Source organism: Lipotes vexillifer, unplaced genomic scaffold (assembly GCF_000442215.2).
Source record: "Lipotes vexillifer unplaced genomic scaffold, Lipotes_vexillifer_v1.1 scaffold740, whole genome shotgun sequence".
In the NCBI taxonomy this organism is placed as follows: Eukaryota; Metazoa; Chordata; class Mammalia; order Artiodactyla; family Lipotidae; genus Lipotes; species Lipotes vexillifer.
This window is the reverse complement of record NW_006778610.1, coordinates 790,074-804,856: the sequence shown is the minus strand read 5'-3', so window position 1 is coordinate 804,856 and position 14,783 is coordinate 790,074. Positions and strand designations below refer to the sequence as shown.

Genomic DNA, 14,783 nt, shown 5'->3' with positions numbered 1-14,783 from the left:
ATGGCATGGCCGCTGAGCCTGTGCGTCTGGAGCCTGTGCTCCGCAACGGGAGAGGCCACAACAGTGAGAGGCCCGCGTACCACAAAAAAAAAAAAAAAAAGAAAATGCTCATTGCTTTTCTTCACAGAATCTTGTGTCTTTCACCACCTCCCAAAGAGCTTGTGTTTCAAAAGGTCAGAATGTCTGGGGTCAGAAATAAGCTGCTTCCCATTCTGTTCAGCATCTACACACAGTAAAAAAGTTTATATGTTGCCACAAATTTTTCAAACAATTATTTCTTCCTCTACTTTCCACCTACCTCCTCTGAAATGCCAACTTAAAAGAAATGTCCTAGAACTGATTATCTAGAATAGTCCTCCCTTTTTCATATTAGATTTGTGTTAGTACATAAAAAATTAGTTGATATAGCTTTTGGAAAGTCTAGTTGGCAGCAGAGTTGGACAACAGATGGCCACTCAAGAAACTAGACCCAGAAAGGTGACTTACTCTGCGTGTATATTCTGATAAGAGTCCTATTTTGGGGATACCCTGAAAATCCTTGACCTAATGCAAAGCCCAAGAGATAGTGCAGAATAGGAACAATTATCATAACCTGATTAACCTGTTTAAGGCAAAATATACCATTTTAAACCAGCTATAGATAAGCCAGAAATGTACAATAAACAAATATACTGACAGCCAAACAGCAGCTTTTATCTTTTGCAAAAAAAAAAAAAGCAGGCAATGTGTAACAAGATTTTCTTAGATGTTTCCTAGAATTCTAAGTACTTTAAAGTGGTCCTAAAAATAGGTAACTTTCAGTTCCATACTTTGTTTCTGCAGAAACAGCTACTGGCAGGCTCATTTAAAAATAATTCTAAACAACTTTTTTTCTTAAAAAAAAAAGTTTATTCTTTTTATCTTTATGGGGAATTAACAGCTGACAACAATATCTAATAATACTATGTATAATGGACAATTTTTAGTTAAGAAGTTCTCCTTCGCTTTGAAACTTTAACTGAATTTTGAAATGTTAACCATAAATGTGTAATAACTGCTCTACTACAAAATTTATGTCACATTTCCAATGTTCCTCTTGCCTCAATGAAAATTACTGAAGGTCCTCCTTTATCATCAAAGCTCAAAGACATTTATGCCATGGCATATGGTTAAGTAGATGTGAAAACTGTTTATCATCATGTAGTAAGTTACACAAGATTCCAGTTCAAGTTGATAGATAAAACATAAACTAGATTTAAAGTGCTGTATTAAAAAACAAAAATAGTTTGCATTTTGGGGTAATTAAAATGTAGAGACCTAACACCAAAAAGAATGAAAAACGCGTGTAAGATTATCATTCTGTTTAGCTCTTTTTTTACTCTAAGCATGTAGTCTTATTCCAAAAATGACAGTTAGCTGGTCAAATTTATGCTTAAGACAGTTATCCATACTTAACCAGAGGTTTCAGAGACGATAACACCAGTCAGGTATTCTGAATTCTTTTATGTTAAATAGGAACATTTTCTCAATAGCACTCTTAAGTCACTTCTCATTTATCTTCCTCCTTAAGAACTGCATAGGCTTGTTTTAAATAGTTTAAATACCTGTAATAAACTACAGTTTGCTAACAGTAGAGGTACTCTGGTTAATGCTCAAAATGATGTGGCCAGAGGAAAAGCAAGCATTATTGAATATGAATGAATGCAGTCCTTACCAACACGAATTGAACCTTTTTTTTTCAATAAAAAAACTAGTCCAAAAAGTCTCATTCTATAAAGATTTATCGTTCCCAAATCACAGTGAAAGGAACTTAAGTAATTTACCAATTTTTTCTCCTATGTGCCTTAAAGATACCTCACTAAAAACTGGTATCTGACACAACAGAATGACATACGCAGAATGTAATATTGTAGTGACAGTACTGAGGTTGATTGTTACAGACATATTTAAGCTCTGAGTATTAAATGGTTACATCCTAATTATTTATATAGAACATTGGTCCAATAACAAAAATAGAGAAGAGCAGCTGAAAATTTATCTCATTCAATGTTCAAAGATAAAAGGGTTAACCATTCTTTCCATTGTTTTCTGCAGATAAGTCCTTTTTTTCATATTTAAATCTGATTGCAACTGAATTCTGGCATTTTTCCAAGCTACTGTATGAAGAGGATGCTGAAGGCCATCACAATACAGCATACCGCAACATAAGGACTCTTCCGTTCACCTGTTGGAAAAAAGGTAAGATATATTCACGTTGATTAACTGAGTGGTTAGCATAAGGTTATTACTTACTACAGGAGAGGGGCATATAAAAAACCAAGATAAAATTCTTGCCTATGGAGCCCATATATTTAGGGGCAGGGGTGGGCAAAACAAACTACATGCAACGTAAAAGTGAGTATACTCCAGAATGAGCTAAACTATACTGACCTATTTCTAAGTCCACCTCCTTTTCATGCCTTTAGAAAACCCTTCATGAGCCATTTCAGTGTCACTGCATAAACCCAGATATTAAAAAATATAACACAGAATGTAGGCTAAAGATCCAAATGAAATAATCTCAAAAACTCAATTAAAACCAAAGAAATATTGCTTGTTTTTTCCCTATAAAAAAGGGAAGTTTCCACCTATAAAAAGAAATTCAACATACAGTTTCTAGCCATACTTTTTTTCTTCATTGATAGCAATTCATGACAATTATAAGGGGTAAAAAATAAGCATTCCTAGGTGAAAATAAACAAGAGGGCGTTCAATCAAACTGCATTAAAAAAATCAACATAACGTAGAATGCTTAATAAAAACATTATCAGAGAAAACTAAACTATTTCTGAAATGGATTTCATATCAAATCTTTTACAGTATAATTACTCTGGGTTAGAGATGTAGAACTTAGAACAACCACTCCTGTATTAGTCAATTTTCACATGTGTTTAAGGAGTGTTTGTTTATACTTGGAGACTTTCCCTTGCATGAAGTAGATCTGGAGTTGGCTTGTGAAACTGTCTTATAAACAGAGATCCTGTAATTGTGAGCTAACTCAAACTCATCTTGTTCTTTCCTGTTTCTTCAGTAATTGCAAGGCTGCACAAAGCACCAGACATTTTTATGCTGCCTTGAGGGCACATAAGAAAGGAAGAAGGAAGGAGAAAGAGTGATGTGCTACTTCTAGGAATAATCCTGGGTATGTACCTGGTTCCTTTACAGAGATGGTTTATACTCACCTCACCTGTGTTTTTCTATGATGTTTAAAATAATCTTTTCTAGTAACTAAGTTCCATAGTTCAGCAGCAAGTTCAGTTAACTACTTCTGGAAAATGTCAATCTTGACCACTCTTATCAACTAAAACCTTGAAGGTCATCTTCATTTTCAGAGCTTCCTCACTGAGATCATAGTGACACAGTCAAAAAGTTTATATCTTTGTTCAGTGGCAATATTCATAGAAGACATTACACACATACAAATAAAATAAACATTTGGTGTCTTTCTGAAAGTTTTTTCTATCCGTAGACATTTAATGGACTGCATTCCAGCTAAAGGAAAATCTAGAAAGTGAGAAAATACAGTGTTTTTACAATATTATCTCAACTGGAAAAAAAAATCTTTTGAAACTAAAAAATACCGTGGTTCCTTATTTTTTAGCCGTGCTGATTCTTTCAGGGTAAAAAACTCAAGTTATCCAACAAAACAACAACAACAACAAAACAATCAGACCAAAATCTCTGGTAGATCTCATAAGGAAGCCTGTCACTCACCATAGGGCTAGATACTCTCACTGTCTAATATAGTCTTCTTAAACACTAAAAGAAGAAACTAATATTGTCCTAAATTTTCCATCTGCTGGAAATTAATTTTTGAGGAAGTTCTTCTCTTCCTCATCCTCCAACTTAGAATGCTGTAATTTACATATGGGTTTCATTTTCCCGTTTTTAATTTTCTTAAAAGAGACTGCCATGTGGTAGAGGCTAAACATCTTTGGTTGAACTTGGGTAAGAATGTTACTTCTTGTCTGGTCTTAGGTCTCTATAAGTGAATGTGAAACAGTTGCTGTAATGTGATGTGTAACATGATAAGATGATCTGGCTGGGCCTTTTCCCATTAAAACTGTTTCCTTTCTTTGTGGATATATTCTGTGTCAAGATAAGAGAGGAGCATGTGGTTGAGAAAGCAGCATATCACCATCAACATTTTCTAAACCACTTTGCCAAAATGAAAAGCTAATGCTTTCCACATAATTGGCAAAAATGAATAATTGAACCATTTAACCTATGGTATTCATATAGTCAAGACAGGAAAATGGAAATACATGGGCAAGCAAAAAAAGGCACAGTTTATAATTAGACATAAAAATAGGTAGTACTATAGGATAACATGAAGAAAGCTATAAACTAGATGTTTGAAAACTTTAGCTATACTTTCAAGTAAAAATTGTGAACAAAAGGATCACCTGGATTGGCTACTAAATGGAGTTGTACATTGTTTTCTAATTTATTACACAAAAGATGGATTTAAAATACCTTAATATTTTATTCATGAGCTAAGCAACTTTAATGTTAGTATGACTCTAATCCAGTGATAATGTCTACTCCCTCAAACTGTCTTGCTCTTCCATATGTTCTCTCTCTTTTTTTACTGAAGAATAGTTGATTCAATGTTTCAGGTGTTCAGCAAAGCGATTCAGGTAGATACACACACACACACATATATTTATACATATACTCTTTTCCAGATTCTTTTCCATTACAGGTTATTACAAGATATTGAATATAGTTCCCTGTGCTATATAGTAGGTCCTTGCTATTTATCTATTTTATATATAGTAGTGCATATCTGTTAATCCCAATTTCCTAATTTATCCCCTCCCCCTGCCCCTACCTTTCCCCTTTGGTAACCATAAGTTTGCTTTCAATATCTATGAGTCTGTTTTGTAAATAAATTCATTTGTGTCATTTTTTTTTAGATTCCACATATAAGTGAGATCATATGATATTTGTCTTTCTCTGACTTAATATCTAGATCCATCCATGTTGCTGCAAATGGCATTATTTCACTCTTTTTTATGGTTGAGTGATATTCTACGACTGCAATGAACATTGGGGTGCATGTATCGTTTCGAATTATGGTTTTCTCTGGATATATGCCCAGGAGTGTGATTGCTGGATCATATGGTAACTCTCATTTTAGTTTTTTAAGGGTTCTTCATAGTGGCTGCACCAATTTACATTCTCAACAACAGTGTAGGAGGGTTCCCTTTTCTCCACACCCTCTCCAACATTTATTATTTGCAGACTTTTTGATGTTGGGCATTCTGACGAGAGTGAGGTGATGCCTCATTGTAGTTCTGATTAGCATTTCTCTGATAATTAGCGATGTTGAGCATCTTTTCATGTGCCTGCTGGCCATCTGTATGTCTTCTTTGAAGAAATGTCTATTTAGATCTTCTGCCCATTTTTTGATTGGGTTGTCTCTTTGATATTGAGCTGTACAAGCTGTTTGTATATTTTGGACATTAATTCCTTGTTGGTCACATCATTTGCAAATATTTTCTCCCATTCCATAGACTGTCTTTTCGTTTTGTTTATGGTTTCCTTTGCTGTGCAAAAGCATGTAAGTGTGATTAGGTCCCATCTGTTTATTTTTGTTTTTGTTTCCATTACTCTAGGAGTTGGATCCAAAAAAATATTGCTGCGATTTATGTCAAAGAGTGTTCCGCCTATGTTTTCCTCTAGGAGTTTCATAGTATCCAGTCTTAAAATGGATTAAACACCTAGATGTGAGTTTATTTTTGTATGGTGTTAGAGAATCTTCTAATTTCATTCTTTTACATGTAGCTGTCCAGTTTTCCCAGCACCACTTACCGAAGAGACTGTCTTTTCTCCATTGTATATTCTTGCCTCCACTGTCCTAGATTAACTGACCATAAGTACCGTGGGGTTTATTTCTGGGCTTTCTATCCTGTCCCACTGATCTATGTCTGTTTTTGTGCCAGTACCATACTGTTTTTGACCATACCCTTGTAATAGTCTGAAGTCAAAGGGCAAGATTCCTCCAGCTGTTCTTCCTTCTCAAGATTATTCTGGCTAATTGGAATTTCTGTGTTTCTATACAAATTTTTAAATTATCTGTTCTAGTTCTGTGAAAAACACCATTGGTAATTTGATAGGGAATACAACTGAATCTGTAGATTTCCTTGGATACTATGGTCATTTTAACAATATTGATTCTTCTAATCCAAGAACACAGTGTATCGTTCCATCTGTTTGTGTTATCTTCAATTTCTTTCATCAGTGTCTTCTAGTTTTCCCGAGTACAGGTCTCTAACCTCCTTAGCTTTATTGCTAGGTATTCGATTCTTTTTGATGAGATGGTAAATGGGGTAACTATTAGAGCTCATCAATGAATTTGGTAAAGTCGCAGGATACAAAATTAATATACAGAAATCTGTTGCATTTCCATACACTCACAAACAATGAAATATCAGAAAGTGAAATTATGGAGACAATCCCATTATGTTCTCTCTTTGTAGTTTACGTGAGGTATTCTTACCAGCCTGTTCGTTAGCGAGATTACTTTTTTCCTTGAGTGACCTGGATCTTGAAGCAAGGAGTTTGGTGTATATATATTTACATTTACCATTAGCTATCAGCATTAGCCCTTGAGGGTGCTTTTTTGTCTCTTTCTCTCCCTCTTCTTGGTTACTTTTGAAGGGCTTAAGATTTCTTCTGTTGTTTCAGGGTTTGCATTGGGACTCTGTAAATGTGATCTAAAAGCATCAGAAAATACTATCTCTTGGGGAGATTGGCCAAGATGGCAGAGTAGAAACACCCTGAGCTCACTTCCTCTCACAAGCACATCAAAATCACAACTATTTGCAGAACAACCATCGATGAAAAAGACTGGAACCTACCAGAAAAGATCTTCTACAACCAAAGACACAAATAAAGAACCACAAGGAGACAGGTAGGTGGGGAAGACTAGCTGTATAGTCAAGTCCCATACCACTGGGTGGACAACCCACAAACTGGAGAATAATTACATTGTAGAGATTCTCTCAAAGGAGTGAAAGGTCTGAGCTGAACATCAGGCTCTCCAGCCTAGAGGTCCTGCACTGGGAAGACGAGCCCCCAGAGCACTGGCTTTGAAGGCCAGTGGGCCTTAATTTCAGGAGTCCCGTAGGACTTCGGGGAGAGAGACTTCACTCTTAAAGGGCACCCACAAAGTTTCACACATTCCAGGACTCAGGGCAAAAGCAGTAATTTGATAGGAGCCTGGGCCAGACCTACCTGCTGGTCTTGGAGAATCTCCCGGAGGAACAGGAGGCAACTGCAACTCATGCTGGGGACACAGACACTGGTGGCAGCCATTCATAGAGCTACTTCTACCATGGGGACACTGGTGCTAGCAGGCACCATTGTGGAATCTTCCCTCTAGCTTATTAGTGCTAGGACCCAACCGTGCCCTGGCCCAACAGTCTACAGGTGCCAGTGCTGGGACACCTCAGGCCAAGCAACTCACTCAGTGGGGACAGAGCCCCACCCATCAGCAGACAGGCTGCCTTAAGACCCCCTGAGCCCACAGCTGCCTCTGGACATGGCCCTGTCCAGCAGGGTCCCAGCACCCAGTTCCCCAACCAGTGGGCAGGCACTAGCCCCAGAAACTCCTGGAGCCCAGCCCTGCCCTCAAGGAAGCCTGCTCTAGCCTCTGGACCAGCCTCACCCATCAGGTGGCAGACACCAAATCCAAGAAAACCACAATCCTGCAATCTGCGGACCCAGCCTGCCCACACCTCCCAGTAGGCCAGACCCTGCCCTGGGACCAGTTGGGACATGGTCCTGCCCACTAGCAGGCCAACACAAGTTTCAGGACACCCTGGACTCCATACAAAACTGTGTCAGGAACCGCTCCCCATCCCCCTCAGTGGTGCTGGGAAAACAGCTACATGTAAAAGAATGAAGTCAGAATAGTTTCTCATACCACATATAAAAATAATCTCAAAATGGATTGAAGACCTAAATGTAGGACTGGAAACCATAAAACTCCCAGAAGAAAACATAAATGAAACACTCTTTGACATAAATCATATTTTTTTTTTGATTTGTCTCCTAAAGCAAAGGAAACAAAAGCAAAAATAAACAAATCAGACCTAATTAAACATAAAAGCTTTCGCACAGCAAAGGAAGCCATCAGCAAAACAAAAAGACAACCTACACAATGGGAGAAAATATTTGCTAATGCTATGACTGATAAGGGATTAATATACAAAATCTATAAACAGCTCATACAACTCAACATCAAAAAAACAAACAACCCAATTAAAACTGGGCAGAAGACCTGAACAGAAATTTTTTCAAAGAAGACATAGAGATGACCAACAGGCAGATGAAAAGATGCTCAACACTATTAATCATCAGAGAAATGCAAATTAAAACCAAAAATGAGATGTTATCTCGCACCTGTCAGAACGCCTATCATCAGAAAGAACACAACAAATGTTGCTGAGGATGTGGATGGTGGTGGGAATGTAAATTGGTGCAGCCACTGCGGGAAACAGGATGGAGGTTTCTCCAAACAGTAAAAATAGAGCTACCATATGACCCAGAAATCCCACTCCTGGGTACATATCCGACTAAAACAAAAACATTATTTTGAAAAGACACATGCACCATAATGTTCAAAGTAGTATTACTTACAATTGCCATGATATGGAAGCAACCTAAGTGTCCATCAACAGGTGAATCGATAAAGATATGGCATACACACACAAGGTCTCTCTCTCTCTTTCTCTCATACTACTCAGCCATAAAAAAAGAATGAAATTTTGCCATTTGCAACCACATGGATAGACTTGAAGGTTTTTATGCTAAGTGAAATAAGTCAGTCAGAGAAAGACAAACACTGTATGATATCACTTATATGTAGAATCCAAAAAATAAAACCAAGTAGTGAATATAGGAAAAAGTAAACAGATTCACAGATCTAGAGAACAAACTAGTGGTTACCAGTGGTGAGAGGGAAGGGGGGAGGGGAAAGACAGGAGTAGGGGGTTCAGAAGTACAAACTGTAATGTGTAAAATAAATAAGCCACAAGAATATATAGTACAACACAGGGAATATAGCCACTATTTTATAATAACTATAAATGGAATATAAACTTTAAAAATTATGAATCACTATGTTGTACACCTGTATCTTATGTAATATTCTACATCAACTATACTGCAATAAAAAAGAATACTGGCAAATAAAATGCATTTTAATTCATTTACTTACCAATCATTTGAGAGTCTACTATGTGCTGGGCACTGTGTTAAATATTATATACATAGTGTTATGGGACAATGTATAGTATATATTGTTATCCAACCATAAACACACTTAAGGTGCTACTAATCTTATTATGAAAAGTTAGAAGATATCCACATTTACACAAAGCTCAAGTATGACCACATACGTGGATTCAAAAAATGAAATAGTTCATGTTTTCTAAAAGCAACCAATAAGATTCTATGACCTAGCAGAGGGCAATTAGATGGTTGCTCAGTAAGCCTTTCATTAAAGGGAAAAATCATCCTCAGTTATCAAAATGGTACACATTATACAGAATTGCATGTTCTATACTAAAGTATGTGTGCATAAAACTATACACATTTGTCTGAAATCTCCCCCAAACCAGGAATGCATAGTATTTGATATCTGAATTAGAGAGACTTTTGTCATATTTTCCATCTCCCTGCTAATGAAGTATTATTAGCTATCTATGAAGTCTAGTTTTAAATAGTGTCAGGAAAAGAGTTAGGTGGAACTCGACAAACTACTGCAAAATGCACATAGTTGGGAAGGCTGCACTTTAAAAACTGACATTTGATTTGTTTGAACACAAGTAAATTGGCCAACAATTTACAGATGAAGAAGTGGAGAGAGATTATAGATACTCACCGATTCTGGCACACTTCCAAAATATACCCAACAACCTGCATAGAATAAAAAAAAGTAGCTACTGTTTACTGGGAAAGGTGAATTATTCAGAACTATATGGAGAATTTATTATATACTAGTATTTTAACTGCTGATGCTTTGCTTTAAACTGAAATGTAGTTGATGCTGAGCCACCACTTATGGAGAAGAGTAGGACACAATAATAGCTTATCAACCATCAATGTATAGAAACTGTCAGAAACTGAGCATATGTTGTGTTACAGGTTAAGCCCAAAGTAAACTAATGTGAGAGTGGCAAAAATTTGCACCAGGGCTTACTATTAGAAGATTGATTCCGTCAACTTCAAGTGCTTTACCTTCAAAAGCAGAAAATACATATGCCCATTTAAATAAATGTTAACTTTGAGAAAACAGTAAATGGGAACAGTTGGTTCTGGATAAATTTTGACATTAAAAAATAAAACTCTCATACTGAAAAAACTTACTTCTTACTGAATATAGTTCTTTATTTAAATGATCTATAATCATGAACTCCAATGACAGCAGTTACATAACTATAACATTAAATAAGGAGGAATACAAAAATATGGGCCTATATTTCAGTGTAATATATTCAATATATTTCAACATATATATTTTAATGTAAGTGGAAAACCCTAGTTTCATATAATTGTATATGCAATTAACTAAATATGCCATTTAAAACACATATACCCTGGAAATAAGAAAAATTAGACTAATATGTCCATTTCAATTCTATGAATGAATATATTATGAATACATATTATATGGATATATCACTTATTTTGCATGCATTAAAAAATACCAGCTCAAAAAAAAGGACAAGTCATTCAATGAACAGAGATATTTGGGAAAAAAAACACATTGTAGACAACTATTTTGTTGGTGTGACAAAAGAATAGAATTATAAATAGTGTTACACATGGTTACAAATCAAGATAAATTAACATTACTTATTAGGATTGGTATAAGAAAATCATAATGTTTAAATTACAGGGAAATTTATATATATATATATATATATATTTTTTTTTTGCCGAAAAAGAGACGGCTGGTAATGAATCATTGTTTTGAATGGTTAAGACTGAAAGAAAATGCTGATTCAATTAAGTTCTATACACTTTCCTCCTTTGAAGTATACAGTAAATTCCTGACATCAAAGCAGGAAGTCTCTTAATACAGATTAAATGAAACGGGCAAAAATACAAGGTTATTGTGAGGGATGGGCATTCTGACGGGTGAAACAATTTTCTTCTTATAGGAATAAAAAGGACAAAAATCATAAACACTCTTGAAAGCAAAGGATCAGGGCTAGATTGTGCCTAAATTCAATCCTACTTAATTGGTTGCATAACTGTGGGCAAGTTATTTTACCTCTTTTCTGTTTATCTCATCCTCATAGGGCTGTTACAAGGATTAACTGAGTTATTACACAGAAAGACTTTAGAATAGTGATTAACATGCGCTGTGTTCAGTATTACACAGGTTAAAGGTGTATGTGACATGACTCCAGGTATCACTTACATTGGCTTACATTTCATCAAAAAATGAAAGACAACTGGTTAGTGATCTGCAAAGCCCTGGATGCTTGATTCTAAAAGTCTATTGATTATAAAATGCATTACTGACTTAAAGCTCCTCTGGCTGAGGTACTCAGAGGCAGGACACCTGAAGTTCCTCTATGGGAAGCTTAGGGCCCCACAGAATAATCTGAAACCACATGACCACAGTCAAGGTCTTTTCAGGTCTTATAGTCTAGAAATAACTAAAAGCCTCATTAGGAAATTGGTATAACACACTTAGCATATTGAAAGCTATTTAAATGAAAAAAATTTCCCAACTTGGCAACTTAAGAGATTAATTGGTACTGCTTTGGCCTTTTTCACGTATTTCCCTACCTAGACATTTCTGTAGTATCCCAAATGCTAAAAGGAACTTTATTAGCTGGTAAAAACCAATGCAGATATGCTGCTTAGTTTCTAAGGATATAAGCCAATAAGTATATCTGCTGATAAAACTATTAAGGCTACGAAAATATGAAGCAAGACAAAGTAGCAATCTTTCTTTGCTGCTTTTTAGTTCTATATTATTTGAAGCAGCAAAAAATTAATTTGTTATTTTCAACAGTGAAGTTATCAAGAACTCATTTTATCTAATTGGTCCAGATTATCTTCACTTTAGCATGGAATACTCACTATAATGAAAGGAAAGCTTTTATTTATTTATTTTTTTGCGGTACGTGGGCCTCTCACTGCTGTGGCCTCTCCCGCTGCGGAGCACAGGCTCCGGATGTGCAGACCCAGCGGGCATGGCTCACGGGCCCAGCCGCTCCGCGGCATGTGGGATCCTCCCACACCAGGACACGAACCCGTGTCCCCTGCATTGGCAGGTGGACTCTCAACCACTGTGCCACCAGGAAATCCTGGAAAGCTTATTTTGAGTCTCATAAAAATACGTATTACAACAGAACAATGACCAGTAAAAATTTCTTCTACAGAAAATACTTCATATGTACAAGTCAAAATAAAAGGGGCTTAACATTTATATAAATAGAAGCAAAGTTTTAAAAAAAAGCTTTGAACAGTTGACTATATCATTATATATTTTAAAATGTGAAAATAGGCATGTTATTTCTTTGGTTTTTATGTAGGAGAAATATACTACTACTCAACCTCTACTGTAAGGTTGGCAGCCCTGAGAACTCCTTTTTTAATGTAGCATGTTATGGATGTATTCCTGCTTCCAAAGGAATGAGGAGCAGACATTTCCACATGCAATCTACTTTTTTTGTCGCAGCATCAGAAAAGTACAAATACACTGTTCTGCCACTATGAGATTATTCTTCAATGACATAAACACTTAAATTTCTTATTAGACATTATGTATTACATTAGAAATCTAATGATCAATGATACTGTTTACTGGATTCTACCATATGCTTTAATTATAAGTTAATCATTGGGGGTTGCAGAGGAAGGGTAGGAGGAAATAAAACTGGCTGGGTAGAAAGGCTTCAGGCACAACTAAGCAACAAATAAGATTATATAATTTCAACAAAGGGACAAAGTATTGAGTGCTGAGTTCAGAGAAAAACGTGGACTGATGAGAAGATAATGTCTACAAAGGAAGTGAGGCATTGTCAGAAAAACTGATGGACAAATAACATCTATTTTCACCTTCAGTAGGTTAAATAAAATCCCTCATGCCAATAGAGACAATCAGTTTATTGGAACAGGATTATAGATTTTCATTATTCAAAACTGGTTAGGGGTTCTATTTATATCTTTATAGATGTTCAAACAAACCTACGTAATAAAAAGAAAGGAATAGTAACAAAAGCCAAATGATTTAGATAATAGGATGTTTGAATAAATGTTAATTATGACCCCAAAGATATAATGGAGTTGAAGAAAAGAGAATTATTTCCTCTCATGCTTGAGTATCTACTACCTGGCCTCTTGTAGGGGCTTTTTATTAGTGGAAAAGCAGAGTTTGACCTTGCAGGATCTTAATTTGGCCCTTTTCCTTTCATCAAAAACAAAAAAGGTGCTGGAGATAATTAATTATTCCTATGTGAAGTATTCTACTATTTCATCCTATTATTTCTTAAGATGATTAAGTGAGGTACAGGATCTTACCACAAAAGAATTAAATACAATTGTGAATTCAAGAAATTAATAAATCTGTAAGGCAAAGAAAGTCTGCATAGTTTTCACCACATGGTCTCTCTTTTTTTACATACTTGTCCTAGTTGAACTCAATATGTATTTCTGTATTAGGAACATGGCACTTAAAAATTTTAAGTCATTGTGGTATCATATTAAGCTTAAATTTTTTGGGGGTGTGAACATATAATTGAAAGTGATGTGACATGCCCAAGACTGAATTTTCATTACTTTTTTAAGTAAGCTAAATAAATTTCTCCAAAGATGTTTGCTTTATGATACAGATGAGGAGCCTATATGATTAGACCAGTCTGGGAATGAAGAGGCAATGTCTATATTATTATTTTTATGGACACAGTGCTTATAAGATGTTTAATGCTTTCAAAATATGATAACCAATTTTACTAATATTCTATTAAATACTAAGGCCAAACACTGTCTTTGAGAGTACTAAATTGTAGCTTCAATCTCAGAAAAAAATCTATCACATCTTTTAAAATACACTTTTTTTTCATTCCAACACATTTCAGGTCACTTCTGATATTTACATTTTTATTTAGTAAGCTTCTGTGAATATAAAGATTTGGATTTTTAAAAATAGGGAAAAAATAACATAAAAAGTTATTACAAACTAAATTACATATAGGAATTAAATTATTTAATGACTTTCAATAATGACATTCAATATCTCTAAGAACTAATTTGGGTGATTAGACATTTTTAGTGACATACCCAGTTTTATTCCTGTCCAGGAGGCTGGGTGCCAAGGATCGGATATAAGCACAGGTACATATAAGCAGCAAGATTACAGTCAACAGACTCTGAAAATTGAAAATGGCAGACTAAAAAGAGAAAAAGAAAAATTAATGTCAGAAGATAAACTGCACAGGTAAAAAATGTCAATTTCATATTAAGAATCATACTTTTTTCTTCAAAAAGGCAAACAGAATGACGTGTCTGAGAACACTTTAAAAGCAGAGCATACTTTCCTCTCCATTCTTTGGGCTAAGGAATTCAGAAGATGCAACAAAAATTCTAAATTCAAGAACTTAAAAACACTACCAAAAATGTCATGAATCCAAAACAGCTCACCAAAGCTTAACCAATAATTAATAGAGATATTCTAAGATCCCAGACTACTAGGCAGGACATGGGGTCTCCAAGCTCTGCAAGTAAGCTGGTTA

General features: G+C 35.5%; 1 protein-coding gene across 1 annotated transcript in view; it reads right to left on the bottom strand.

Moving 5' to 3' along the window:
• Positions 1–1,693: 1,693 nt before the first annotated feature.
• The window catches only part of TMEM167A (transmembrane protein 167A), a 33,134-nt gene continuing 20,044 nt past the window's right edge, over positions 1,694–14,783 (bottom strand). Inside the window, exons 2-4 of the mRNA XM_007451708.1 lie at positions 14,332–14,441; positions 9,914–9,948; positions 1,694–2,203 (exon numbers count right to left, since the gene is read on the bottom strand). Coding sequence (XP_007451770.1) covers positions 2,133–2,203; positions 9,914–9,948; positions 14,332–14,441 — 216 coding nt within the window. The 3' untranslated portion in view covers positions 1,694–2,132. The remainder of the gene's footprint in view (positions 2,204–9,913; positions 9,949–14,331; positions 14,442–14,783) is intronic.